The 27,509-nt window shown below is 61.5% G+C and overlaps 1 protein-coding gene across 2 annotated transcripts; it reads right to left on the reverse strand.

Annotated features, from left to right (window-relative positions):
* Window positions 1-250: 250 nt before the first annotated feature.
* Window positions 251-27,468, reverse strand: SEMA6B (semaphorin 6B). 2 transcript variants are annotated; one of them, XM_045991887.1, is made up of 17 exons: window positions 27,190-27,468; window positions 11,230-11,379; window positions 10,964-11,087; window positions 9,318-9,378; window positions 9,123-9,185; window positions 8,611-8,712; window positions 8,140-8,230; window positions 7,666-7,785; window positions 7,131-7,219; window positions 5,717-5,934; window positions 4,750-4,881; window positions 4,374-4,523; window positions 3,799-3,981; window positions 3,566-3,712; window positions 2,791-2,868; window positions 2,636-2,694; window positions 251-2,229 (listed from the first exon to the last, which is right to left on the reverse strand). In XM_045991887.1, the coding sequence occupies exons 2-17, from the start codon at window positions 11,348-11,350 to the stop codon at window positions 1,268-1,270; spliced, it is 2,700 nt and encodes an 899-aa protein (XP_045847843.1). In that variant the 5' UTR covers window positions 11,351-11,379; window positions 27,190-27,468; the 3' UTR covers window positions 251-1,267. The 2 variants fall into 2 exon arrangements, with proteins under 2 accessions (XP_045847843.1, XP_045847844.1); XM_045991888.1 differs by lacking the exon at window positions 27,190-27,468 and adding an exon at window positions 12,521-12,726.
* Between the last annotated feature and the right edge of the window lie 41 nt (window positions 27,469-27,509).

Below are 27,509 nucleotides of genomic sequence, written 5' to 3' on the forward strand. Positions count from 1 at the left end.
CAGGTCTCCCCCACGAGGCTGTGGACACCATGAGGACAGGGATCTTAACCCCCTACAGTGTCTGGCACGTAGCGGGTGCACGACAAATATTTGCTCAAGGATGAATCAGAACACTGGCCCCATCTGGATGCAGAAACCCACCTCCTCCCATTTCCTAGTTCCCCAAATTCTGCTGGTCACCATGAGTCTCAGGGAGGGACCACCCAACTGCCCCACTCCCCGGAGACAGAGTGGACCCAGAGCCTTGGGGGCCGGTGGTTGTAAACAGTTTTATTGATGGGGAGGGGGTTGGGGGAGGCAAACTCCAGAGAGGGTCCAGGACTCAGCTGGCCACTCAACTGGCATGCATGGTCAGCTGGAGGTCAAGGGAGAGGTCACAAGGGGACGGGTGGCATGGGACCCTCTGACCACCCTGGGGCCGTATTTACAGTGGGGCCCGCCCGCCTTCCCCGCCCCCCCCAGACCACCAAGCCCTTTAGACAGCTGCTGCCAGTATGACTTCTGGGCAGGCCCTCCCGGCCCCCCTGCCCGGAACCCCTTCTTGTCTCCCCCTCAAATTCCTAACCGGCACCTTGGAGGCCCCCGGGCCTTTTGGAAGCCCTGGCGCCGGGTCAGCCAACGCCCAGGCCGCTGGGGCCACCGCCTCGCACACCGACAGGTACACTGCACGCGTGGCCCACCGCGACACACACACACACGCACACGCCGGCAGCAGCCCTCGTGGGCACACACACGCACCTCCCTCCCCTTCCTGGCCCTTTGCACACGGACACGGCATGCACACACACACACACACACACACACACACACCCCCACACACGCCAGGAGCCTGGGTTGAGGAGGGGCCTGGAAAGGGGCGGGGCGGGGAGGTGGGGTCTGCAGATGCGGCCCCTCCCCCGTCCCGCCGCCGCCAAGCCGCGCCCCCCCCACCCCGGCTGACACCCCGAGAACGGAGTTGTGCAATTGGATAGAAATCTGCAAAAGAAACGCAATTGGAAAACAAACCCAAATCCACGCGCAGAAGGTCAACCTCAAATCCATAGCACATTCCTCCCGCCCTCCCCCACCCCCAAACCGCCTCAGTGTCCCGCGGCCCCGGGCGGGGCGGGGCGGGGGCGGGGCGGGGGCGGAGCTCGTTGTGCTTCCGTGTGGCCGAGGGGCCCCCCCCACGCGGGCGGGGCGGGGGTCTTGAGCACCCACTGGAGCTGGGCCGGCTCTCTCGCTCCTGGTTCCCGTGGCTGGCACCGCCGAGGCGTCGGGCCCCGGCCTAGGGCACGGGGGGCGCAGTCCTGTCCGTGCCCCCGTAGGCGAGGAGGTGGGCCAAGTCCGTGCCGGGCCGCACGTGGCGGCCGCGGTGGCGGTCGCCGCCGGGCCGGGCCTCGCCGCTGTTGAACGTGTGCGTGCGGCGCAGGGCTGCGGCCGGCGGGCCGTGCGGGCCGGGCCTCCGCAGGCTGCCCGTGGGCGGCGGGCTCCAGGGCCGCGGGAGGCCGTCGGCGGCGGCGGCGGCGGCGGGGACTGGGTCCGAGGGGCCCGTGGGCGCCGACACGACGCGCCGGCGGTCCGGGCTGGCGTGCGGGGTGAGCGGGAAGTCGCCGTGCGAGGCGCGGCCGGGCCGGGCGTAGAGGCGCGCGTCGGGGGCCGGGTCGCCGGGCGCGGGCGGCGCGGGCGGCGGCTCGGGGGCGCGGGCGGGCGCCAGCAGCAGCAGGGAGGAGGAGGCGGAGGCCGGGAGCAGGGGGTGGCCGTGCTCCCAGGCGCGCGCGCCCAGGGCGTGCGGATGCGGCGCGGGCAGGCGCTTCTGCGGCAGCGGCGTCTGCTCGGGCGTGGGCAGCAGCCCCGAGTCCAGGTCGTGGGGGCCGCCCTGCAGCAGCGTGGCCTTGGCCCAGCCGTTCTGCATCAGGGGGGCCAGCAGGGCCTCGGGGGGCCCCCCGGCGCCGCCGACGCCGCCGACGACCACGCCGCCGACGCCGCCGCCCCGGCCCCCGGGGCCCGCCGCCCGGCGCTCGCCCAGCCGGCTGACGCTCAGCACCGCCTCGCCGCCGCCGTGCGCCAGGATGGCCTCCTTGTCCTTGCGGCGCGCCAGCTCGCGCCGCTCGCGGAGGCCCACGTACCAGCCCACGCTGAAGCCGGACACCACGGCGCCCACCACGAAGGCCGCCACCGACGACGTCACCAGCAGGTTCACCGACACCAGCCCGGCGCGCTCCTCTGCCAGGCTGGCCCGCAGGAGTCCTGGCCGGGAGCGCCCGCGTGAGAGGGGCCTGGGGACCGGCCGGTGCCCGCCTCCCGCCGCCTCGGCCCCTCCCCGCTCTGGCTGTCTGTCCCGGCGGGCCTCTCCAGGGGGAGTCTGTCCGTCCGTCCGTTGGCTTCTTGGGGTCTCTGTGTCTCTTTCAGAGCCGGTCTGCCTGTCTCTTGGGGTCTCCCTGTCTGCTGGTGTCTGTGCGTCCCCGCCCCTGGCTGTCTGTCAGCTCCGTGGTCTGCCCCTTCCCTGCCACCCCTCCTGGAAGTGGGACCCCTGCCCCTCCAGGGCCCTGACCCCGGCCACCACCCCCAGCCCCCCATCTGGGCCTGGGCCGCAAAGGGCACTGGGAGAACCCAGGGAGTCCCCAGCTCCCCTGCCCTCCCCCACTCCACGTACCTGTGCAGTCCCCTAAGCCCGAGGTGCTAGCCCCGGACACGTCCTGCTCAAAGGTGCCTCTGGCGGGGTAAGAAAGGTGGTCAGCAGAAACCGCTCTCCCAGCCCGATGGCCGGGCGCGTGGGACACCCTCCCCTCCGCCCTCTCCCCCCAGTACCTGGTGCCGGGGCTGAGGAAGACACAGGAACCATCAGGGGCCCAGCCGCAGTAGGGGTCCTGACTGCCAATACAGTTCCTGGAGCAGACAAGTGACCCAGCCGGCCCATCAACCACAGTCCCTCAAGGGGCAGCGCGGTCACTTCTGGGAGCCCACGTGACAAATCTGTGCGCCAGGGGCCGCTTCCCCCCCTTGTAGATAAGGCTCGGGACAGTTCACAGTTGCCCAAGGGGCAGACCCGCGATGGGAGCCCAGGCGTGGTTACCGCCACGATGGCGGGCTCAGGGAAGGATATCTCCACGGTGAGGGCACACGCTGAGCCTAGGAGCCTACCAGAACTTTACATCTAATCTGCACCCCCTTTTAAAGACAGGGAGACGGCGGTCTCCCCGGCCCCCAGTGCTTGCTTCTGCTGCTCTTAAAGATGCCGGTCAGATCTCATACCTTCCTCTGCTCACAGCCCTCCAGGGCTCCCACTTCTGAAAGCCCAAGTCTCTGCCCTGCCCCACCGGACCCTGCCCCTGCACGACTGCCCCACGCCCCTCCCTCTCCTCTCTTCCCTCTCTCCCCCTCGCTCACTCTGCTCCAGCCGATCGGGCCTCCTTGCGGGGCCTTTGCACGGGCTGAGTCCTCTGCCCGGCTCATCCGCTCAGCTCACCGTTCAATGAGCTGGGAGGCTGCTGGGCCCCGGACTTGACCTTGGCTCTCAGGGCCTCCTGTGCTCATATCCCCTGGCCTCCCCCTCAGCTCGGCAGCCTGCCACAGGGGCACTCACTTCATGCACCCTGAGTACTGCTGGCAACGGGCCACGGGCACGCGGACCACGCAGCGGGGGAAGGCCGCCAGCAGGCCACCCGAGGCTGTGTCCAGCTCCAGGCTCAACAGCCGCCGCCCTGCCTCGCCGTCGCCCGACCGTCCACACCTGCAGGCGAGCAGACTGGTGAGACTGGAGGGCGAGCCCCCATCTCCCCGCCCGCCGGTCCCACCTCCCGACCTCTGACCCTGTACCTGTCTGGCCGGTAGGTCTCAAACTCCTCCAGGAAGACACTGGGCCCGGTGGTGCCCGAGGTGCTGGCGTTGGGCCAGATGAGGAACTTGAGGACGGTGCCCACCTCGGAGCCCAGGAAGACAACGGTGTGGTTGCCCCAGGGGCCAGCGCCCACGTCCACAGCCACTCGCGTCAGCTGGTGCCTGGGGCCAGGGTGGGCAGGGGTGAGGCTGGTCCCAGAGCCCCTGCGGTGCCCTGGGCACTTGGAGAGACGCTACCCATGCCAGGCAAGGTGGGCGTGGGAACATGGGTGCCCATCACAGAGGGACAGACCCCCAAGCTGGGCCCCAGCCTGTGCCTTTCTCCCCCTTCACCTCCCTCCCTCCCTCCCCCCTGTCCCTACCACGCGGCCCTGGGGCCCTGCCTGCTTAGCTGGTCTGGAGGGCCTGGCTGCAGCAGGATCGCTCTCCCCCTTGCCCTCGTGCCCCACGTGGCCCCATTCTCCCTCTGTACCTGTCACCCCAGCCTGGGCTCTCATCACCATCCACCGCCCCCCACCCTCCCCCCGGAACCCCAGCCACGCCTGGGGACTGACCGCATCAGAGTCCGCACGATCCAGGGCGCATGGCCCAGAGAGGGCACCGCTTCGTCCATCAGGGGATGGGTCTTGACAAAGTTGAGGATCTCATCGGGGAAGGCGCTGGAGGCATTGTATTGCATGCCAGGGGCCGCACAGCACCCGGGTCTAGGTGGGGAGGAAGTGGAGATCAGGGCGGACTCGCCCATCCCTACACAGGGGCTCTGACTTGCTGGGGGGACTGACTGCTCTGCCCAAAGGGTCTCAGTTTTCTGCATCTGGATAATGGGTACAGCCGAATTCAGCCACACAGAACCACCTGGAAGTCCCAGTCCTTCACCCTAGGGTCAGGACCCCACCCGGGCACCTGGCTCAGGATCAAGGGGGCTCTCACCGGGGCCGTGGCACCTGATCCTCCGGCACGGGTGTCCAGATGGACTCGGGGGACTTCTGCTCACGGAAGCGGCCTTCAAACACAGCGGCCACCTGAGTCATGTCAAAGGCGCAGACAGCTGAGCCGGGGATGCTGGGGGAGTTAGGTGAGAGAGCGGTGAGGCTGGTGGAGGGCGCTGCCTTGGACAAGCGTGCCCAAGAGCCTTTGTCTCCGTGAAGCTGTCAGACGTTCCATCCCTGGGGCCAGAGATGCCTCCCCCCGCAATCCAGTCACCCTGTTTCCTCAACAGGGCTCAGACTGGACCACAGGCTGGCCTTTCCACAGCCGCCCGTGTCCCTCCAGGGCCACCCATCATCACTTGCCTGGACGTCCAGTCTCCCAGATGCCACTCTTGCCCCCTCGCAACCCATGCCCCAGGGGGCTTCTCAAAAATGCACGTCTGACCTTGTCTCTCTTCTGCTCCTCGCTCTTCCATGGCTCCCTAGAGCTCTCAGGATACAGTCCAGGCTCCTCCCAGTGGCTTGCCACCTCTCTGCCCTCATATCCCCTACGCTGCCCTTTCCCCCCTCCTCTCCAGCCATGGGGCCTCCATCCTATTGTTAAACATACCAAACTCACTGCAGCCTCAGGGCCTTTGCACATGCTACTCCTGCAACTTGGAGTGGTCTTCTCTCTCCTGCCATCTCACACCCGTTGGTGGCTCGTTCCAATACTCCCTCCTCCAGGAAGCCCTCTCTGACCTCCTCCTCTAAAGGCAGAGGATGAGGACATCCCCCATCTGGACTCTTCTGACCAAGGGGCCATGGAGGGTCAGTAGCTGGCTCTGTCCCACCCCAGCCTGGGGCTGACGCTGCTTGGGAGTCCCAGTCTGGCCCAGCCCAGGACCCAGGGAACATATGACCAATGTGGGAGCTCTCCGCTCCTGTCTCCACAGTGCCCCAGGCTGCTGCCCTCGGGGTCCTCTGACCTGTTGCCGGGGGTGGAGAAAACAGCGAGGACCACGGGCCGGCCCCCCAGGCTGACGACACCGGTGACGGCCTGCAGCACGTTGAAGTAGAAGTGGGCGTCCCCGGGCACAGAGCAGTTGAGCCGCGCCTTCAGGAAGGATGTCCACTGTTTCTCCAGCACCCGAGGGGAGCCTCCCAGGTCATTCTTGCACACGCGGGCCACGCGGGCCACCACCACCTGGTGCGACAGCAGACAAAATGGGGGCGTGCGCCACGCGTCTGCAGGCCGCCCTGACCACCACCCAGTCCGGGACGGAGAAGTCTGCTGGCTCGCCGCGCGACCCCAGACAGTCACCGTACTCCTCTGAGCGCCGTACTCCCCAGCGGAGACACGGGGATGTCAGGGATGGCCCCGGCAACTGTGCCTATCCCCATACGCATCTCACGTGTCTACACATCGCTCACTGTGTGCCAGGGACAGAACCTTCATCATCTCCTACATCCCTCCCAAACTCTACAAAGGAGGAGACCGATATCCCCATTGTACAGATGGGGAAACTGAGGACCAGAGAAAGAGAAGCAACTGGCCCAGCGTCAATTTAGTAGCTAATGGAAGCATTTTTACTTAATTGTCCAGCCGCCTGCACGGAGTGAGGGATAGGATAGATGGGTAGGTGGACAGATGGCAGGATGGATGGATGGATGGACCAGGAGACGGATGGATGGATGGATAAACGAATTTGAAGGAGAGAATGATGAATAGTGAGAAAAATAATGTCGGAGATAATGTGTGTATGGATGGATGGATGGGTGGATGGACGGACAGACGGGTGGATGGATGGATGGATGGATGAACGGACAGACGGGTGGGTGGATGGATGGATGGATGGATGGATGGACGGACGGACAGGTGGATGGATGGATGGATGGATGGACGGACGGACGGACAGGTGGATGGATGGATGGATGACGGCTGGGTAGATGAGTGGGCAGAATGGACACATGAGAGGATGGAACTTGGGTGGGCTCAGGAACACACAGGTGGGTGGGCGAGTAGAAGGTGTCTGAGAAGGAGGGTTCACAGGCCGATGGACGGACAGCGGGAGAAGGACGGGTAAGTGGTTGAGACGTGGGTGGGTGGACAGGCGAACAGCAACACCAGGACTGGAACCCAGAGGCGTTAACCTGCCTTCAAACCCATGAGCCTCACCCAGCGCCGTGTGTAACAAGGCCGCTCCATAAATGTCTTCCACCCTTGGTGGCCTGGTCCTGGCTGGCGTGGAGGGTCTTGAGGACCAGAGGGGGAGGGTGGAACCTCTTGCCCCAGGTGGGGGTTCATGGATCCGCCTCTGCTCCCCAGTTCCCACCAGCAGAGCCTCTCAGCTGCATGCCCCCCACCAGTGCCTTTTGGGGGTGGGAGAGAGACGCCCTCACCTTCTCCAGGTAGTTAAACTCCATTGCGATCTCCCGGAAGAAGAAGTAGATGTGGCTGGCCCACTCCACCGCGTGGACAAAGTAGGGCTCTGTAGGAGAAGAGGGGTCAGAACCCAGCCCCTGACATGAGAAACGGAGTTTCTGGGGCTGTGAACACATCAGCTCGGGTGAATGTTTTTACAGTGAAGGGGGGACATTGGTCGATGACCCAGACAAAATAAAATAATCAAAGATTGGGGGGGATGTTGGGTGTCAGAATCCTAAAATCACTGTGTCTACCCTCCACAAACAGCAACATCTATTTTGGTCACCTTCCTCCCTCATGTGTTGAAGAGCTAAGTGCCCGCGAGTAGTTCCATTTGGGGCTTCCAAACCACCCCTTTCCAGCAAGTTTTACTTTAGATCCAACTGAAAGCTTTCCTCTAGCTTTATCTTCAAAGAGGTCAGTAGGTGCCCAAGATGAGATGGGGGTCCCCTCCCTGTTTCCTCTGGGACTTTTATTCTGGTGGGGGGATTTGACGAATGCCTGCCCCACCTTTGAACCACTTGGAGTCGTGTTTCACGGTTCGCAGAGTGGGCCGGTCCCCCAGGCTGCGGTAGATGACAGCGTCGATGGCTAGGAAGTCGGTGACTGTGGCCGTGAAGAGCATCCCTTCTGGATGGCCATGAGTTAGGGGAAGCAGGTGAGAAGTTACATCACAGACGCCAGGGACAGGATGGGTCCAAACTTCATCTTCCAAGACTGAGCCCAGAGCCCAAGGGAGCCCCTGTCCCTGTCAGCTGAGCCCTGACCCCATCTAAGCCTGAGCTCAGGCTGATCTCCAGCTCCCCCCGCTGAGACTCCTGCCAGGGGGCCCCACCCCGGTGCCCGCCCCCCACTGAGCCCCCGCCTTGGCTGAGCGCTGACCGTGGTGTTTCACAGAGTCACCTTCATCATAACCCAGCTTCAAGAGTGGGACATTGGTCAGGGCTGGGGCCCCATCAGATCGTCAGAGCTGGGGGCACTCACCAGAGAAGAGGGCAACGTTGGCATGTTTGGGGTCGTACGGGCAACGGGCCATGCCGCTGATGTTGTCCCCGAGGGGCTGCAGTGTGTCCATCTGTGGGGGGGATGGGGCCTGAGTGACAGAGCTCCTGGCCACCCCAGCAGCCGTGAGGAGTCCTGCCTCCACCCTGCATGCTGTGTGACCTGGTCAGCCACGGAATCTAGGGCTTAGTTTACTACTCTGTGAACAGGTCTAAGAATCAAGTTCAGTTAATCCTATAACTGGCTTGTAGCTTACGTAGCTATGGCTTCCCCGATCTCTTTTGGAAGCCTCCTCTCTAGCTCCGGGTGAGGGGCCGAAGAGGGCATATCCAGTAAGTCTTCCCGTAGGAGGTGACGCGGTCTGGGGAAAGGGCTGGGCCAGCGGGTGGGCAGGTGAGCCAAGACCAGGAGGTTGGACCTGGGGCACCAGGGCTCGGAAGGGCGGGGACTCACACTGTAGTTGGCACAGACGGGGTTGAAGGCATTGGAACCGCACACAAAGAGCGTGGATTCGTCCCGAAGAAGCAGCACCTTTACAAAATTTCGACACTCGCCCTGGGGTTGGTTGGAGGGGTGGGGAAGACAGAAGCCATGGTGGGCGTGGCCCCGGGTGTGGGCGTGCCCGACGGAGAGGACGGGGGGGGATGCGGGGCGGGGCCGGGGATATGGGCGTGGTCAAGGCCGGAAGCACATCAGGGGCTGAAATGGGACTGGATCTTCCAAGTGACTGAGGAACCCTCCAAGGCGCCCAAATACTTTGCATCAGCGGCCACTGAAGGGATGGAGTTCCGGCCAGAGCAAGGCTGTGGGCGTGGCCATGCGTGAGGACCACTTGGGGGCGTGGCCAGGCTCCGGGCATAGCCATGGCAACGCGAGGGTTCTGGCCGGGGATGGCGACAGGGGACCATTGCGCATTCGCGAGCCGGGCTGGGGGCGTGGTCGGGGGCGTGGCCGGGGCCGCTCACCTCCTGCTTGCCTTTCATCCGACACACGTTGATGTCACTGGGGTTGGAGCGCCAGGTCAGTTTCTGGAGCAGAGGGAGTGGTGAGGGGAGCGGGATCCCTGCCGCCCAATTCTTGCTCCCCGGCACCGGGTCGGGGCCCCCTGGCAGGAGTCTCGAGTGCCGCCCCCACCCCTCCCACCTGGGCGCCCTTCTCACCCGCTGGTACCGCAGCTCCGTGGCCGTGGGGGGCTCCAGCTCCACCCGGTACAGGTTGTCCCTGGGGCAGAGGAGCCGCTAGTGAGGGTGGGCGCCTCCAGCCCCCCGCCCCCACTCTGCATTCTCCTGGCGGCAGGTGTGTCCCACACGTAACACGCAGGGGTGTGCCTGCGCCTCAGCCACAGGCGACTCTGACGCTGGTCACGCCCGCGCGTGCTTGTGGGTGCCATCACGCGCCTCCTCAGGCCCTAAAAGGACCCACAGGTCCTAGCACACCCCATACTCCTTGACACGCCCCATCACGCTTACACGCCCCGTGGCCTAGGGGTCCTACTGCCAACATGATGAACTGTCCGATGCCCTTCATCAGCCACCGGTGCCCCTCCCACTACCTCTCAGCCTTCCCCAGGCTCGTCCCTCCACCCTCCCCCTGCCCCAGAAACTGCCTTGGTCAAGGTGAAGTCCAGCAGTCACTTCAATGTCCTCCTGCCCCTCACACACTGTCTCCCTGGCCCGGCCCCCCTCCTTCTCCTAGGCTCCCCACCTGCTCCCCTCCTGTGCAACCTTGTCCACTCTCCCGCCCCCACCCCCGCATCTATGGCAGGACGACACCCACAGTTCTGTCCCCAGCCGGGCCCTCCCCTGAGCTCCAAACTCGGGGTCCAGCTGATCCTGGAGGTCTCTTTGCAGGGGGCTCCGGGGCGTCTCACACTCAGCTCAGCTACGCTGCACCCGATTGTCCCCCACACCGGCTCCTGCCTTGTCGCTCATCTCTGCTGAGGCTGCCCTGTCCTTCCAGGGGTGAAGGTCACACCTTGGGAGACACTCTCAACTTGCTGCTTCTCCTCGCCTCCCACAAATCAGCCAGCACTGTCAGTTCTGCCTTTAATGTCTACCAATAATTTACCGACTTCTCATACACTCCCTGGGCACCATCCTTGTCCAACCGGAACCAGGGCAGTCACCATCGCCTGGGTCCCCTCGCTCCAGCCCTTGGTCTGTTCTTCCCACAGCAGCCATCAGGAGGTACCCATGAGCACCTGAGTCAGGACCCCCTCCTCTGCCCACAGCTTTCCACGGCTGCCCCCTCACTGGGGTAAAAGCCCAAGGCCTCCCCGAGGCCCACAAGACCCTGCACAACCTTCCCGGTGCCCTCCCCGTGCTCCCTACCTCCCCGTCCCTCCCTCCTCCCCATCTCCCCCTCACCCACTCTTCCCTAGCCAATTGGGCCTCGTCAATGTTCTCCCAACACACCAGGCCGGATCCTGCCCCAGGACCTTTGCACAGATTGTGTTCCCCACTCCCATTTCTCCTCTCCCCAAGATGTCCCCGTGGCTGGCTCCTCATCATTCAGGTCTCAACTGAAATGTCACCTTCTTGGAGAAGCCCTAGAGCCTCACATCAGCACCCTCTGTAGAGACCCAGGGAATCCTGACCAAGGAACTGTCTCCACCTCCAGACACACCATAGCGGTCTCCGGACTGTAACAGGTGGAGTTCGGTCAGCACGCTTTATAAAGTCCCACCCCAAAGATGCCGATCTGAACTCCAGCCAAACAATATGACCCGACACGAAAACCTCCCCAAAATGCTGCCGCCGGCCCCCCACACCTCCCCCTGCACACTCTGCCCAACGATCCCTCATACCTGTCCCCGATGAATAGGGTCCTGTTGACGCGCAGGACTCGCTGGATGTGGAGGTCGTCAGGACCCTCTGCGGGGGTTAGGCGTCCCGGCCCGCTGCCCACGAACACGGGGTAGTGGTTCAGGTCTGGGGGAGGGGTGAGGGATGGCTGTGACCCAGGGCAGGGGTGAGCCTGGTCTGGTGAGCCCCTGGGGGAAGCGAGCAGCAGACCCAGCTGAGAAGTGAGACCCTCCCTCAGGACTCCTGCTCCCCCAGGACCTCCACTCACAGTCTCTGGGGGCCACGCTAAGTGGCGGCGGCTCCTCGGGGAAGAGGCCGTTGGCTCCCCCCAGTAGCAGCAGTAGGAGCAGTGGGGCCAGGCGAGGAGGGGGCGCTCGCGGGGTCCGCATGGCGAGGTCAGGGCGACGAGAAATGAGACCTGCAGGCGAGGGCCCAGAGGTGAGCGGCGCGGCCTGCACTCCCGCCCTCCGCCGCGAGATGGCGCACGCGAGCCGCAGTGGTCAGGACCTTCCAGTGCCCAAAACACTCCCCATCGGGGTGATAATAAAACAGAACGCCAGCCGCGGCAATAGTAGTAACGCCAGCCCTTATTAAATCATCAGAAGGATTTTCTAGGGGCGCCTGGGTGGCTCAGTCGTTGAGCGTCTGCCTTCGGCTCAGATCCTGATCCCAGGGTCCTGGGATGGAGCCCCGCATCCAGCTCCCTGCGCTGCGGGAAGCGGGCATCTCCCTCTCCCACTCCCCCAGCTTGGGCTCCCTCTCTCGCTGTGTCTGTCAAATAAATAAGTAAAATCTTAAAAAAAAAAAAAAAGGACTTTCTGACCACATCGCTGTGAGAGCTCCAGAAACGGTTTCTAACCAAAAGCTAATAAGTACAATATTTAAATGACTTTGAAATGAAATAATATTAAATAATTTTTTAAAAAACACCAAAAAAAATCACGATAATGAGAGACACAGCACTTAACTACACGCACTTAAATAATTCAATCCCAAAACAGATATTCAAGAATTAAATCACAACGATCCTGGGGCGTCTGGGTGGCTCCGCCGTTTAAGCGACTGACTCTTGATTTCTGCTCAGGTAGTGATACCAGGATGGTGAGTTCTAGCCTGGCGGGGGCTTCCCTGCTCAGCGCTGGAGTCCGCTTGTCCCTCTCCCTCTGCTCCTCCCCCCCACCACTTGCCTGCTCTATCAAATAAATTAATAAATACATAAAATCTTTAAAAAACCACAACAATCTTAAAACGAAAGGCTCAAAAAAATTTTCAGTCTCTCAGAATTTTATAAACCACAATCTGGGAATTGCCATAGTTTCGAATCATAGAATGTTCCAACTGACCAGGTACCTCAGAGGGACCCCGGTGAGTCTGACTTCCTTCCCAAGTCCAGCCTTTCTGACCTCTGCTGGAATACCTCTGTGACAGGCACCTCACTACCTCTCAAGCGAGCATGCTTTCCGCTCCCGTTCAAGGTATTTGAAGAACCAGCCCGGCTGTGCAGCCTGGAGACTCCCTCCGGGTGATGATCGGTTGGTGGAAGTGTGAGCAGAACTCACCCTCTGGAACCCAGCCCTCTACACCCCTACCAGCAGGGGTGGAGTCTGGAGGTCCTGAGTGAGAAACCTGCAGCCTCGTCCTTCCAGGGAGCCTCAGGCAAGCCCTGTGCCTCAGTTTCCCCGTCCAAGCAGCAGGGACATCGCTAGGCCCTGTCTTGGCCTCAGAGCTCCAAGATTCCGAACCCCGGGAGGGGAAGGTGATGTGGGAACTTTGGCCCTGGAGAGCCTGCCTCTGAGGATTCAGGGCCAAAAAACAGGAAGGCCTTGCGTGGACCAGCAGAACTTCCTTTTTATGACCCTGAACTTCCAGGATTTGTGACTCAGCCGATGCCCGGATCCCACGTGTCCATGGGACAGGCCTCTACTTCCTTAAAAGCTTCCTTCCCTGGCTCCTCCCCTGCTTCGCAGCCTCCCATGGCTCCCAGTCTGGGTCCCAGTCACTGAAGAGCAGTCAAGGCCTCCGCACCCCCTCACCCCCCCACGCCCCGTGAGGCCTCCAGCCTACTGCTGCCAACTCCGCCCTCAAGCCGCTGCCCTGCCCCCCAGCCTCCTCCCTCACAACACCTGCCTGGGTCATCACGGCCTCTCAGGGGCTCTGCCTTTTTTTTTAAATAAACATTTTCTTTTTATATTGTGTTAAATATGTATACCATAAATTTACCATCTTAACCATTTTTAAGTGCACAGCTCAGCTGAGCACACTCATACTGTCATGCAAACATTCCCCACCCTCTGTCTCCAGAACTTTCCATCTCCCCAAACTGAGACTCTGTCCCCACAAAGCACGGACTCCCCACCCCTGCCCCAGCCCTGGCTCCCACCCACTCCTCTCTGTCTGTGTAGACGGGACTCCTCTGGGGCCCTCCTGGGAGTGGGGTCCTGTGGGACGAGTCCTTCTGGGTCTGACTCCTCTCCCTGAGCCCAGCGTCCTCGGGGTCCCTCCGTGTTGTGGCAGGTGTCAGGGTCCCTTCCTTTCTAAGGCTGGATCCTATCGACATTTAACGTAAGAAACTTCCAAAACTTCCATTCACTGGCCACACAGGACTCAAGAGTTCCAATCCCAGATCCGGCATTTACATGCTGTGTGACCCTGGACAGTTCTGCCTCTGGGCCTCAGTTTCCTCATCTGTAAAATGGGCACAGGAACAGTCCCGATCTCACAGCCGGGGGCGGGTTATTGGCACAGCACAGGTGCTCCGTGAGTGCTGATTATTATGCTCCCTGTGGCTGCCGTTGCCACGGTACGTTCCAGAAGTGGGGGCTGCGTGGCTTCCAGGAATTACTTTGTAGAGTGCCCCACTGGCTCTAGCAGGAGTGGCGTAACAGCCCATTTTACAGATGTGAAAACTGAGGGTCTGATTTGGGGGCTGTGGTCCCACCGGAGAGGATGCGGCAGCTGGGTCGAACCCAGGGCTCTCGGGCTCCAGGAGTTTGCTCCTAGGCGTTGGGCACCCTGACGACCTCAACACCCTAATGACCACAACAAGATTAATAATCACCCAGCCTCTGCCCTTGACCCTCAACCCCGATCGGCTAATAGTAACTTACTACTAAAGTTCAAGGGCGGGCAGACCGAGGCCCCAGGTCAGGATGCAACCTCACAGCTAACTTCTTCTCCTGTTTTTCTTAACTTTGTGATACAGCAGCTGGAGGCTGGGAAGGGGTTCATTTGCGCCCTCTGTCCATCTGCCCCACAGATCCATCCACAGACCCAGGCAGGGCTGACCTACACTGGGCTGTTCTTGCCAAGACATGTTTCTCCTACCTGTTCCTCAACTGAAGGACAGCCCCAGTGTCCCCTAACCAAATTATGGGGTGTCGACCTCCCTGTCCCCTCAGTGCCCTGTAGCCCAGCCCCCACCTCCTACCTGGTCTCCTGGCCTTCAGTCCTGCCCCTTCAGTGTCGTCCTCAAGGGAGCAAAGGAGTCTTTCTAGAACTCAGATCTCACCTGCTTGTCCTGCTCTAAACCAGGGTCTCTTCCCCTTGACACTCTGACATTCAGGGCGACTATTCTCTGGGGGGCCGTCCTTGATACTGTGGGGTGTTGAGCAACATCCCTGCCCCCCTCACTTGATGCCAAGAGAACCCCAGTGTGATAACCACAGATTTCCGCAGACACATTTATTCCGTGTCCCCTGGAGGGCAAAACCAGCTCCAGCTCTGTTCTGAACCTTTCTATGGCTCCCCACTGTCCTCAAAATGAAGTCCCAGCTCCTCCCCTCCATTCTATCTCCGCCTCTGGACATCTGCACATGCTGTTCCCCCTGCCTGGCCCACCTTCCTCCTGCTCCCAGTAACCTGGTAAACTCATTCTTCTTGGACACCTCCTCCAAGAAGCCTTCCCAGATCAGCCCAGCTGGGCTTCCTCCAGGCTCCCAGGTGCCTGTGTGTCCTGCATTAGCGCCCTGATCATCCTACCTACTAACTGCCTGGCTGTCTGTCTTCCCCGCTGGACTGTAAGCCTCCTGAGTGGGCAGGACAGGGTCCTGGCCACCACTGTGTCCCCAGCACCCAGCGCAGGGCCCTACATACAGTAGGAGCTCAATAAATAATAAGGTGCCAAACACCAAGCACTTACTATGTGCCAGGCACGGTAAAAACTTAAATTAACTCATTTAACCCACACCACACACTCAAGAGGTGGGTGCTGTTTAAACATCCCTTATACAGATGGGGAAACTGAGGCTCAGACATCAACGTCATGGACGAGGGGAGCTGAGGCTGAAACCCGCTGCAGAACGGAACCCCAGTTCTCTTTCTGGGGAGTCCGGGCCACGTTGGGGCCAACTCACTGTACCTGGCCTCAGTTTACCTGAGTTCTTGGAGGCCTCAGCCCCTCCCCCAACCCCCTCGAGACCATCTGTTTCTCTTCATTAGACTCTAGGCACCTCTGCCAGCCGCCACTCAGCGCCCGCCCACCCAGATGAAGCCCCACCACCTGCCCGAGCACCTGGCCACCGGGAGCCCCCACCAGGGCCAGATGGGGGTGGCTAGCCTGTGCACCCTGCGGCGTGGGGGGGCATCCCTTCACCCGCATGTTTGCCTGCCCGTGGAAGAGGCGTGCCTCCTGCCTGCGGCCCTGGGGACCCACGGGGGGGATGGTCATAAGGCCACAGAGCGCCAGCCCCCATTCAAGAGCCTCAGGCTGTGGCAGGACCCCTCCGTGGGAACCCCGACCATCACTCCAACACGCAGCGCATGGTCCCATTGTACAGACGAGAAGACTGAGGCAGAGGCAGAAAACCCTCAGAGCCACCCTACTTGACCTCCTCGGGTCCTCAGGGAGCCCCTGGACCGGACCGGCTTCCCCGTCCCTTAGCTACTGTAGCCTTGACATGCGTCCCAGCTTCCTTCTGGAAGACTTCTCCCACCTGGCACTTCGCCAAGCCAGGGTGTTGGGCTACCCTTGGGCTGGGGACTTCAGCGAACATTTTAGGACCAGCTGGTAAGTTCCAAACAACAGACAAAACGTAAAGCTTGTCGGGTTTTCACCGGATCGGTGCGAACTTATGGACCAGACAAGTCAGGCCCGACTCGCAGCTGAGGCTCCCACCCCCCGCAGTGCCTCCTGGGTCACCCTGCCTCAGCCGATGGCTCAGGCCCCACCTGGGAATCCTGCCCAGGCTCCCCCCCAACACCTGACCCCGCCAGCCTCATTCCCTCGCCCTCGCGCCCAACGCCAGCAAGTCCCGTGGGCTCTGACTTTAAGTTCACCCAGAATTCTCACTCCTGTCCAGTCCGTTCCTGATCAGCCCCCATCGTCTCCCTCCCGGACCCGGACCCGCGCAGTCCCCTCCGCCCTGGTCCCAGGCTCCTTCCTGCCTTCCTCCCCGCCGCCAATCCCGTCCGTCTTCCCCACACTGGCCAGCAGAGGGCGCCTGGGAGCAGTTGCGTCAGGTCGGCTCTCCTCTGCCCACAGCCCTCCAGGGCTCCCACCTCCCTGGGGGCAATCCTCTTCCCTGCTGCCCCCCAAGACCCTGCACGACCCGTCACAAGCCTCCTCCCCACCCTCCCCTCCTCCCCATCGTCCCCTCGCCCACTCTGCTCCAGCCACACGGGCGCCCTCCAACAGGGCAGGGGCGGTCCTGCCCCGGGGCCCCAGGGACGGATATAACCACATCTGTGCTTTGTTCAGGCCCCAGAGACAGCCCCTCCAGCCGGACGCCCTGTACGCCATGCACCCCTAGGCCCCCCCCACCCAGTCTCACACTCTCAAAGGGTCCAACCGTTTGCTCCTCTGAATGTGGTTGTCAGACCAGCAGCATCCGCTGCACTTGCAACCCTTAGAAATGCAGACCCCGTGGGGCGGCGGGGGGGGGGGGGGGGGGGGCTCCGATGGTTGAGCAGAGGCCTTGGCTCAGGTCACGGTCTCCAGGTCCTGGGATCCAGCCCCACGTCCAGCCAGCTAGGCAGGGTGTCTGCTTCTTCCTCTCCCTCTGCCTCTCCCCCTGCTTTGTGCTCTCTCACTCTCTCAAATGCATAAATAAAATCTTAAAAAAAAAAAAAAGAAAGAAAAAGAAATGCAGAGCCTCAAGCCCCGCCCCAGACCTGCCAAACCAGAGCCTGCCGGTAGTAAGATCTCGCAGGGATCGGCGCGCACAATAATCTTTGTGCATGGGTCCCCCAAATAAAATGATCACCCACAAATCAGCCTGTTCAGAGCCCATCCGCCGCCCCCCACAGACGGCGAGCTCTGTGAAAGCGGTCTGCGGTCTGCGATGCATCTTGGTAAACAGCCCTGGTGCTCGGTGATGGCTTGTTGTAAGCGAATGAACCAAGCGTCGGCATCAGGAGCAGAGTCCGGATCTGCCCTCCTCCCTGGTTCCCCTTGGCCCGCGACCATGGTGTGTGGGTCCGCCCACGCGTGTCCACAGGCCCCGGCGTCCACGGCGTGTAACAGCCTCTGGGAGGTCACACGTACCCATAGTTGCAACTACCATGCTTGCGTGTGCCCCAGCCGTGGCGGGCCGCCTGCACGTGTGTGCACACGCCCGTGTGTCAGAGTTCACACACCTCCCCCCTTGAAGCGGCTGCCTGCCACCCCCACCCCCGATGGCTTTCTGGCCATCACACCGTTTCCGAGGACCTCAACCCACGGAGGGCACCAGGCTGGCCAACCCCCCAGGTCTAATCTTGTTGGTGGGTTGGGGAAACCAAGGCCCAGAATGCGGGCTGGACGGACAACACCGTTAGCTCCAGGTAAGCGGCGGGGTCTCGGGCAGTGACTGCCCAGGTTCAAATCCGGGCTCTGCCCTCCGACGGTCCCCTCCCCTGTGTGGGCCTTGGCTGTGCCACCTGTAAGCAGCAGGTTAGGACCCATCTGAGCCGACCATGCGATGGGAGGACATGGTGTGGCCCAGCGCCATCCAACAGAAAACCGTGCCCACGCGTGTCCTCTTCCATTTCTGGGCGGCCACGCTCAAAAGGGGAAATTCATTTTAATAATGTGTTTTATTTAACCCAATAGATCCAAAATACTGTTATTTCCCCCAGTAATCAATGTTAACATGATTAACGAGACATCTCGACGTGCCGTTTTTCGCATTTAATCTTTGGAATCTGGTATAGGTTTTACATTTAGAGCACAGGTCGACTCAGGCCAGCCACACATGGTGCGACCATCACACGTGGCCAGTGGCTGCCGCTGGTGACAGCCAGCTCCAGAAATAAGCCCGCAGCTAGGGAAGATTCGCCCACCCTCTCTGCCTCAGCAAGGAAGTTCTACTTTCCATCTACCTTAAATTCCTCTTGCTTCCAGAGGCTCCCAGAAGCTAAAAGCCTGGGTCCTGCAGTTTTCGTCCCTCCTCGGGCCTGGGCATTTCCTGCTCAGGCTTTTGAGAATCTGGGCTTGAAGGGCAATGCCACCCTCCCCGCTAGTCCCCCTCCCCCCAAGCAAATCTTTGCAAGCTCAGCCCACACCACAGTTAAAGGCCTGCAATGGCTCCCTAGTACCCCACAGAAGAAAGAGCCTGTTTCTGTGCACTGACATTTAAGGATCCCTCCCGCCCTGGGAATGACCTTAACCTTCACTTGCCCTCATCTCCTGCCAGGCATGCCCTGAATTCACCAGTCAGGTCTTTGCTCAGACTGTCCCCTCTGCCAGGGGGACACCTTCAGTTTTCTCCAGGCCCAGCTGCTCCCAGAACCCCCCAATCACCCAGACATAGTCGCCTTGCTTTTGCTCCTTGAAGCCCCCCAGCCAACTCCTGCTCGCCGTCTCTATCAGCTCCATGTGTGATGTCCCCTACTCCAAGAAGTCCTCCTTGACTGCCCTGGCTGAATCGCAGTGTCCCAGGGCTCCCCCAGCCACCAATCCCACCAACCTGGGAGCCTCTGTGTCCAGCTTGGGCTCCCTCTACCCTACACGGGGGCTACACATTCACTCCTTAGATGAGCAACGATAATGTGCCTGCTGTGTGCACTGTTCCAGGCACGGGGACGCAGCAGTGACCAAGACAGTGGCAAAGCCCTATCCTTGTGGGGTTCCCACTCCACGGGGGAGACAGGGGGGTACACATGGTACCAAAGGACGATGAGAATGGCAGGGGTTGGCAAAGAGGCTGCTCAGGTCTGGGGTTGGGGGACCCCTGGGGACGGGACAGTCCAGTTGCAGCCTGGGGGTTGAGGGGGGAACAGCGGTGAAGGTGTGGGGAAGGTTGCTTGGCAGGGATAAAGGCCCGGGGGCTGGAACTGTTCCAGGAGCGGCGGGAAGGTCCCAGCGGGTGGAGGGAGGATGCCCTATTTCGAGAGGGGACCCCTGGGATTCGCGCCCTCTCTCCAGACCAGACACGGCACCTCAATTTTCTCCTCTGTAAATTAAGGCACCACACCAGGGCCCGGTACGCAGGGGTTTGCTTGACACGCGATGGCCTCGCTGGGTGGCCTTGGGCCGGCAGCTTGCCCTCTCTGGGTCCCTCTGGGACACCGCCGGGGACTCAGTGACTCTGGGTCAGGCTCGGAGCCCCTGTTTCTCCATCTGCTGCAGCCTGGAGGGGGGCAGGATGTGCGTTTCCAGTTCCATAGAAGGAGCTGCTGTCTGCCTGCCGGCCCCAGGATTCCAACTCCGGGGCCCGGTGTCCCCGGGGGGATCGAGTAACCCAGCCCGGCAGCCGGCCCCTAGGCCTTCCAGGTCTGGTTACCAGCTCTGCTTACAGCTGCCTCCTCCAGCTGCCTCGGTCGCCCCCTGTGGCCATCCCGTCGGGCTTCGGGGCTGTCTAGGAACTTGGCAGAGCAGCCAGAGGGAGTCCCTGGGGCCTGGGCCATGGAGGGGCTGGGGAGAGAGGCCCCTCTCCCTGCAAAGGCTGCGGGACGCCGGTTAACTCATCCCTGGCCAGCCCGGGGTGGGGTGCCGGCGTGCAGCAGCCCCCCTCTGCCCATCAGGGCCGCAAAGGCAGCTCTGCGGCGCACAGTAGGCGTTCCACGAATCCCAGCCCGAGAGCGTCCCCCCAGACCCGAACAGCCCCTACTTGCAAAAGAGCGCAAGGATGTGTTCGGTCCAGACATTCTGGGCACCTACTGCGCTCCGGGGCGGCAAGAGGGTCCGCTGCCAGAGCCGGGCGTTCCGCGAACCCTCAGTTCGCGCTGAGTGTCTCTTTCGAAGGCGTTTCCACGGTGCTCAGGAGTTCCCGAGCCTCCCTCCCTCCGCACAGCCCCCCCCCCCCCCCCGCGGGCCCAGCAGAGCAAGGATTTAAGCTAAGACGTCAAGAAGCCCCGTGTGGGGCCCCAGGATTCGCATGTCTGAACTCATTTCCTGCCCACCCCAACACCAGCATCCCTGCGTTGCTGTGGAAAAACAGGCCCAGAGACGTGAAGCCGCCTGCCCTAGGTCACACAGCACGGAAGCATGCGGCTGAGTCGGAACCCAGGCCGCTGGGTTCCACTGCCTCTCGCCGAGTGACCGGGAGGCGCCATCTGTCTACAAGGCTGCACAGCCCAAAATGCACGTTTGTGGATAAGCAAGCGGAGAGCCAGAGAGAGGCTCTCCTGTCCCCAGGCCACTTGGGGAGCCAGCCAGGGTGGGGAACAGGGGGAAGAGACAGGACCTCAGGGGGGGCCACAGCAGCCCCCAAGGCTCCAGGCCCAGACGGGGGTGGGGGGGGGGGCTCCTGGGTAATTAATTTTAATCACTGTTTGGAAATTGGGCCGCCAGGAGGCAAGTCGGAAGCAGCAACTTGTAATTAGGAACGGGGAAGGGGGGGCTGCTTTCTCCACGATGCAGCGACCATTCTGAGAAAATTAAAGTGTCATTTATACCCAGCGGGTAATTAGAGGGCCTGGGAGGGGGCCGCCCAAGGGGGCTGGGGGCTCCTGGGGAATCCAGAGTGGGGCTGGGCTGGGGCGGACACCCACGGATTCCCAAGTGGGGAATTCTGCGTACCTGGGGGGCAAACAGACCCTGTCCTCAGCCCCAAGTTGAAAGAAATGCAGAGGAGCTGGGCCCTGCTCTTGGGGCCCAGTTTTGGGGAACAGAGGGGAGTAAGGCTTGGCTCTAGTGGGTTCCACTTTAGGGAAAACAAAGAGATCTGGTACTTGCCCTTGGGGTCCAAAAAGGTGGTGACCCAGGTCCTCCTTTCTCGGGATTCTGGGAGCCCTCCTCTACCGCAGGTTGATCCCTCCAGTCACTCTACCCCTCCCCCAGAGGCCCTGTGTGGGAAGCCACAGGGATCCTCAAGTGGGACAGGACCAGGAAGGCAGATCTGCAAGAGGACAGCACTAGGAGATGCTGGGCGGGAAGCAGGCAGGGCTGTGCTAAGTGTTGCTGGGAACGGAAGACCTGGCAAATGAACTTAAAGAAGACAAAGGCGGGATATAGGTCCTGGGGGACGGCCCTGGGGTCAGAGTGGACCACAAGTCCTGGTGAGTCAGGGCTCAGGAATGGCAGAGATGCTGGCAGAGTGACGTGGGCCCTGGGGGATGGGGCGTGAGAACTGTTCATCAATGGAGAAAAGATAGTGAGGGCCAGAGGACCTTGTTTTCTGGGTGACCTCAGGGAATTTGCTACCCCAATCTATGCCTCATTTCTCCCCAGAGCCTGGGGCTCAGACCTTCAAAGGGGAAATGACGGCAAACACTCAGGGGGCATTTATTGCATTCCAAGCCCTGTGCTTACCGAAAGGACTAGTGGGTCGACGGGAGGGGCTCTTCTTAACATTTAATGGTTGAAGAAACAGGCCCAGAGTGGGGGAGTGACAGGCCCAAGTTCGCACAGCTAGGAAGTGGCCAGGCTGGAACTTGAACCCAGGCCATATGGTCTAGACTCTACACTCATAACCACAGTCCTCCCTATGCCTTAGAGAAAGGAGCCCTGCTTCTCCCCACATCATTCTGTAAGCAAGTCCCAAATCTACTCCATCCCCAACTTCTTTCCCCCTCCCCCGCCTCAGCTAGGTTGGCCCGCATCATCTCTCATCCGGACCAGCACGGAGGCCTCAGCCCTGGTCTCCCAGCTCTGGGCCTTTCTGCCTACAGGCTGTCCTCCCTATAGCAGCCATAAGAGGGCTGTAAGCCCTGAGTCAGGTGCTGCCGCCTCGGCCCACAGCCCTCTGGGGTTCAAGTCTCACTGGGGGTAAAACCCAGCTCTTCCTCTCAGGCCCCTAAGGCCCTGCAAGACCGGCCCCTCCTTTCCTCTCTCTCCCTCATTCACTCTGCTCCAGCCATGCAGGCCTCCAAAGCACCCAATGCACCCGGCAGGGTCCTGCCCCAGGGCCTTTGCACTGCCTATACCCTTTTCCCAGAATGCTCTTCCTCCAGATCTCTGCATGACCAGCTTCACCCCATTTCCCAGGTCTCAGCTCAGATGCCACCTCGTCAGAGACATGCTCTTTGACACCATCAGCTAAAACAGCCCTACCCTCCTCAGCTACACAACCCCGGAAACCTTATTATACTTCAGTTACTTTATTTCTCTAGTCAGGATCTGTGTCCCCACCTGGCTGTGAGTTCAACAAAGGCAGGGCCCAGTCTGCCTTGGTCATTGCTGGGTACCCAGCATCTCGCACCTAGTAGAGAGACACTTATTAAATTATCTGTCATCTCATGAAATGAGAGCAAAGACCACACAGCTCCAAATGAGATCAGGGCCAGAAGCCACAAAGTTTCTGCTTCTCAAAGTTACTCCTTTTTCCACAGTAAGAAAAAAGCAGGACTATGTCCAACATGTTAACTGTATCCTCTTCTTTAAATGTTCAGCCCTACGGGAGAGAGAATGGCATCGTGCTTTACAAATGGGTAAACTGAGTCTTAAAGTGGGGCACGACTATGCAAGTGAATGAGCAAAGACAGGGACTCAAACCCAGGTGAGTCTGATCCAAGTGGGCAACCTCTAAGGGCAATAACTCAGCGAGGCTGTCTCAACTGCCCAGGGGCTCTGACTCCTTGGCCTCCGGGAAAGAGAGAGAAGGTTCTAAAACTATCAAAACGTGTAGCCACCCCCACCGCGAACTCCTACTCATCCATCATTGCCCCAGCTTCGATGCCCCTCCTCTGTTCATCTTCTCTGATCCACTGGGCAGAGACCAACTTTCCCCAGTCCCATTTGCTCCTTGCACGTGGGCTCTGACTCCAAGTAGCAGGGGGGGCCACGGTCCGCCTGTTTCCCCTTCTCCAGCCTGGAAGCACCCTGAGGGCCAACTAGGCACCAGAACTAAAGCCTTCTCTCTGGGATCCCAGTGTCACCCAGCATGGGGCATGGCACACGGGGGACTTTTGTTAAGTGACTGATGTCCTCAGCTGCCCCGGACCAGATCCCCCCCAGGGCCCCCCTGGGAACCCATATTCCTCTTCTGGGCTCCTGCAGTTGGGAAGTTCTCCCCTAGGTTGGCTCTTGGAAGGCAGGCTCAGCCCAGGGCCAGCATGCATCCTGGGAAATGTAGTCCTCACTGGCCTGGGCCTCCCGCCCAGCAGGCCCTGGGGCAGCCACCAGTGAAGGGTCATGGAGAGGGGCTGGTGGGGCACCTGCCCAAAGGAATGGAAGAGGGGTCTCCAGCTCCCAAGTCACCTCTGTGGCACATTCCAATGCCTGCCACTTTACGTGGACATCCCCAAAGGCTAGGTGACAAACGACGGCGATAATGAGAGCACGTGGCTCAGGTCCAGACCCATCAGGCCACACACTGAACCCTGGCTCTGGCAGGCCAAACCTTCGATGTATGTGGGGGAGGGAGGGTCTGCAGCCGCTCCTGAGTAATTCAACCACAGGATGTGGGGCAGGTGGCTGGGGCCTGAGTCTGGGGCTGCCTGGAGCCTCAATTTCCCTACTTCTGCTAAATGAGGCCACACTCACAGTCTGCCCTCATCACTGCTGGGTCTTGGAGGAATCAGTCTGAGAATCCCCGGCCCCTCAAATGGCTTAGAGTTTCAGAATCACAGTATTATAGCTCAAAAACCCCACAGTACCTGGAAATTTAGAGGATTGCCTGGGCCCGGACCAGGATTATTCTTCCAGGATTCTGGAAAGATGGCTATTGACCTCACTTGCCTGCCTCCTGGGACAGGCAACTCGCTACCACTCCAAGTAGCTCACTGGGTGTCCAGGTGCCTGTCTCCTGGTAACTGTCCTTCCTTCGGGCTGCTCAAGGTCTAAAATGTTGCCCATTCCCTCCCCTGCTCTAAAACCTTCTGTGGCTCCTAACTGCCCTTGGGATAAAGTCCAAGCTCAACTTGACATTCCTGGCCCCTATCCAGTTCTCAGGCCTAACTTGCTTATTATCTCCCACCCTTAAAATAGTGCAGCCACTCAGCCCCCCCCCCACACCCTGCCGTGGCTATTCTTGCCAATCCCTGTCCCCCTCGTCTGGCATCATCCCTCCCATCCCTCAAGTCCAAAGCCAGCACCCCCTCCTCCAGACAGTCTTTCTTGATTCCATCTGTCCTGACCCTCCCAGGACCCCCATCATCTTCTGACAAAGGGCCCGGCAGGCAGGACAGGCCACACCCCGGGGTCAGGTAGGGATACCACCTTCCCAGGAGACCAGAGCGACCGGCATGTCCTTCAGCCTCCAGGGACCCAGCTCACCTGTCCTGCGGGCTGACGTCAGGGTCACCTTTCCAAGGACAGTTTGATTTCTATCTAGGTCCAGCCCCAGGTAACCCCAGCAACTCCTGTCTCAAGCCCCGGGCAGCCCCTGCAGGTGACTTCAGCACCTTCCTTGCCGGGTGGACAAACGTGGACCCCAGACCTACAGGAGGAGGGGCCCCTCCCGCATAAGCCATACCCCTGTTCGAGGAGACACCATCTCACCTCAAAGCAGAGGAGGCGCGGGGGCTCAGCCCCGGTAGAAGGTAGGCAGGAACTGGAGGCAGCGCGGAGAGGTACAAGTCCGGGGCGTTCTTCTGTCCCCTCCCTTTGCCTCATCTCCCTTCACTGAGGCCCGAAACCCAAAGAGCACCTCCCGGGGAGATGGCAGCCCAGAGAGGGCTAGACACCTGTCTGAGGTCACACAGCTGTGCTCCTCCTCTTAGCCCCAGCTTTTTCCTCTACACTGAACTTTTTCTTTTGGAGAGGGCTGGGTGGGGGGCACTGGAAACTCCAGGTCTAGACTGCCACGTAGCTCAGAGTGCACAGGGCGGCGGGGGGGGGGGGTGTCTCAGGAAACCTTTGGGGGGGGCTCCTGGGTTTCAGCTGATGTGGCAAGTCCTTTCCCCCTTAACCCTGTCTAGCAACCTCAGGAGAGGAGAGGCCTGGCTTCCCTCTTTGTCCCCTCTGCCTATTTCTTGGGCCTCAGTTTCCCCATCTACTTATGGGAACAGGACAGCTCATGTGGCATTTGAATGAAGCTTTTTTTTTTTTTTTAAGATTTTATTTATTTGTTTGAGAGAGTGAGAGAGAGCATGAGAGGGGAGAAGGTCAGAGGGATAAGCAGACTCTCCATGGAGCTGGGAGCCCAATGCGGGACTTGATCCCTGGACTCCAGGATCATGACCTGAGCCGAAAGGCAGGTGCTTAACCGACTGAGCCACCCAGGCGCCCTGAATGAAGCGTTTGTCAGGTGGTCACCTACCCAGTATTCAAGGGATCTCCTGTGGGCCACAGTGACCTCCCACCCAACTTCCCAGAGAGCTTAGGACCCCCTCCAGGTGGGCCCTTACCCCACGGGGGAGCCCCTCCACATGCTGTACTCATTCTAAATAGAGTTTAGAACAATTGCCCAGACACATCCCCAAATTCACCCCTGAAGGAAACCAACCGCGTCTACTAGGATGTGGGAAAGAGGCTGGGTGGGGGAACTCCACGAAGGAGGGGATGCTTCAGCCTGCGGACTCCTTGAGAAGCTGAGGGAACCCAGAGAAACATGAAGAAATGAAATTTTGTAAATGCGGTAGTGAGGGGTGGGGAGGGTCTCTTCTGTCCGCCCAGCCATTGGCCACGCTCCCACTTTCCTCCTTAAGCCCAAACCCAGTTCCCCAAAGCTTGAAGGCCTCTTCCTCTCACTCCAAGCCTCAGTTCCTCTCCAGTCTTCGGGTCAAAGATGACAACCTCGGTGGGGCGGGGGGCACGAAGGGGCGGGGAGGGTACGATGCCAAAGACCTCAGCCAGACAGGGCCAAGCAGGGGCTGAGGGTCTGGGAACCGCCTCCAGTCCCAGGACTCTTGCAAATACTCCCGGCTCCAGCATCCACACGTCCAGGGCAGGAGCTGGGGGGTGGTTCCTACAGCAGCGCCCCCTCTGGGAGGTGCCCTAAACTCTGAGGGCGCCCGCAGGCGGAGAGCAGGGCGGAGGGGGGGGGCACGTGACCCCCGCCCCAGGGACCAATCAGCGCCCGCAGGAGGGGGGCCACACTGGGCGCCCCCCACCTCTCCCGGCGCGCTCGGAGAAAGACGCTTTCTTTGTCCCTTTGTCAGCTCTTGGGGGGCCCCGAACCCCCAGGCCCCTACTGCAACGGGGGGGGATCCGGAGCGGCTGGCTCTCTCCCCTCGCCGCGGCCCCTCCCCCGCGGCCCCGGGCCCTGGACTCTTTCTGGGCCGGGCGTGCGGCAGGAGAGGGCTCAGGGGCGCCCAAGGTGCGGCGGCTGGACCGCGGAGTGGGGTGGAGGGGCCTCACCGGGCCAGGACCACCGCACCGCTCCCGGGTCCGCCTCGACTTAGCTCTCAGGGCTCCGCCCCCCAGCACCACTCCCCACCCCCGGCCAGCAGGCCCCTGCGGGCCCTGAACCCCCCACCTGGGCCCAAATCCAGCTCCCCAGCGGCGCAGCCGCGAGCCCCGTTATTGTGCCTCCCACGGCCCCCCCGGACAAAGTCTCCACCCGCTGCGGTGCCGACAGAACCCCCATTATAGCTCCACATACAGGCCCCCAGGCAACAATCCAGGCCCCCCCAGCTGCGGTGCCATTAGACTCCCCCATTATGGTGCTTCATTCAGCGCCCCAGGCCCAAATCCAGCCCCTTCAAAGCGCTGCTCCTGGACCCCCCACGACACCGTTCCACACAGTGTCCCCCCCAATCCAGCCCCCTCCCCAGCTGCGTCGCTGACAGGTCCTCCCGCGACAGCGCCCCACAAACCCCCTCGCGGGCCAAATCCATCCCCCTCCCGGCGGCGGGGCCCTCAGGCCCCCATCCTAGCGCCCGACCGGGCCGCCCCAGCGGACGATTCAGCCCCCCAGCTGCGTGCCGACAGACACCCCGGGACTGCGCCGCCCCCAGCCCCCTCTTGCAGACGCCCCGGGGCGCTTACCTCGGAGCCGCCGCGCCGCGAGTGCGCGGGAGGGAGCGCGAGGGCGGGAGGGCGCGGGCGGGGGGGGGCTCCGTGCGCGCACCTGTCCCGGCCGGGCCGGTTCAGCCGGGCATCCCGCGCGGGGAGGGGGCTGGGGGCGCGCGCTCTCCCCGCCCCCGGCCCGCGGCGCCTCGCTGGGGGAGGGGGCTCAGCCCCGGCCCCCGGCGCGCTGGCGTCGTCTCCGGGGGGGGCGCTGCGCGGCGGCCGGACCCGGGGCGCGCCGCGGCCGCATCTCCTCCGCCCGCCGCGGCCGCCGCTGCGACTCGCGGCTCCGCCACCTC

This window comes from Meles meles, chromosome 20 (genome assembly GCF_922984935.1).
Source record: "Meles meles chromosome 20, mMelMel3.1 paternal haplotype, whole genome shotgun sequence".
Lineage (NCBI taxonomy): Eukaryota > Metazoa > Chordata > Mammalia > Carnivora > Mustelidae > Meles > Meles meles.

Coding starts and splice junctions, on each gene's coding strand:
- SEMA6B (XM_045991887.1), bottom strand. CDS start 11,350: ATGCGGACCCCGCGAGCGCCCCCTCCTCGCCTGGCCCCACTGCTCCTA. Junction 9,379..10,963: donor ACCCTATTCATCGGGGACAG/GTATGAGGGATC, acceptor CCTCTGCCCCAG/GGACAACCTGTACCGGGTGG. Junction 7,786..8,139: donor CAACGTTGCCCTCTTCTCTG/GTGAGTGCCCCC, acceptor ATGGCCATCCAG/AAGGGATGCTCTTCACGGCC.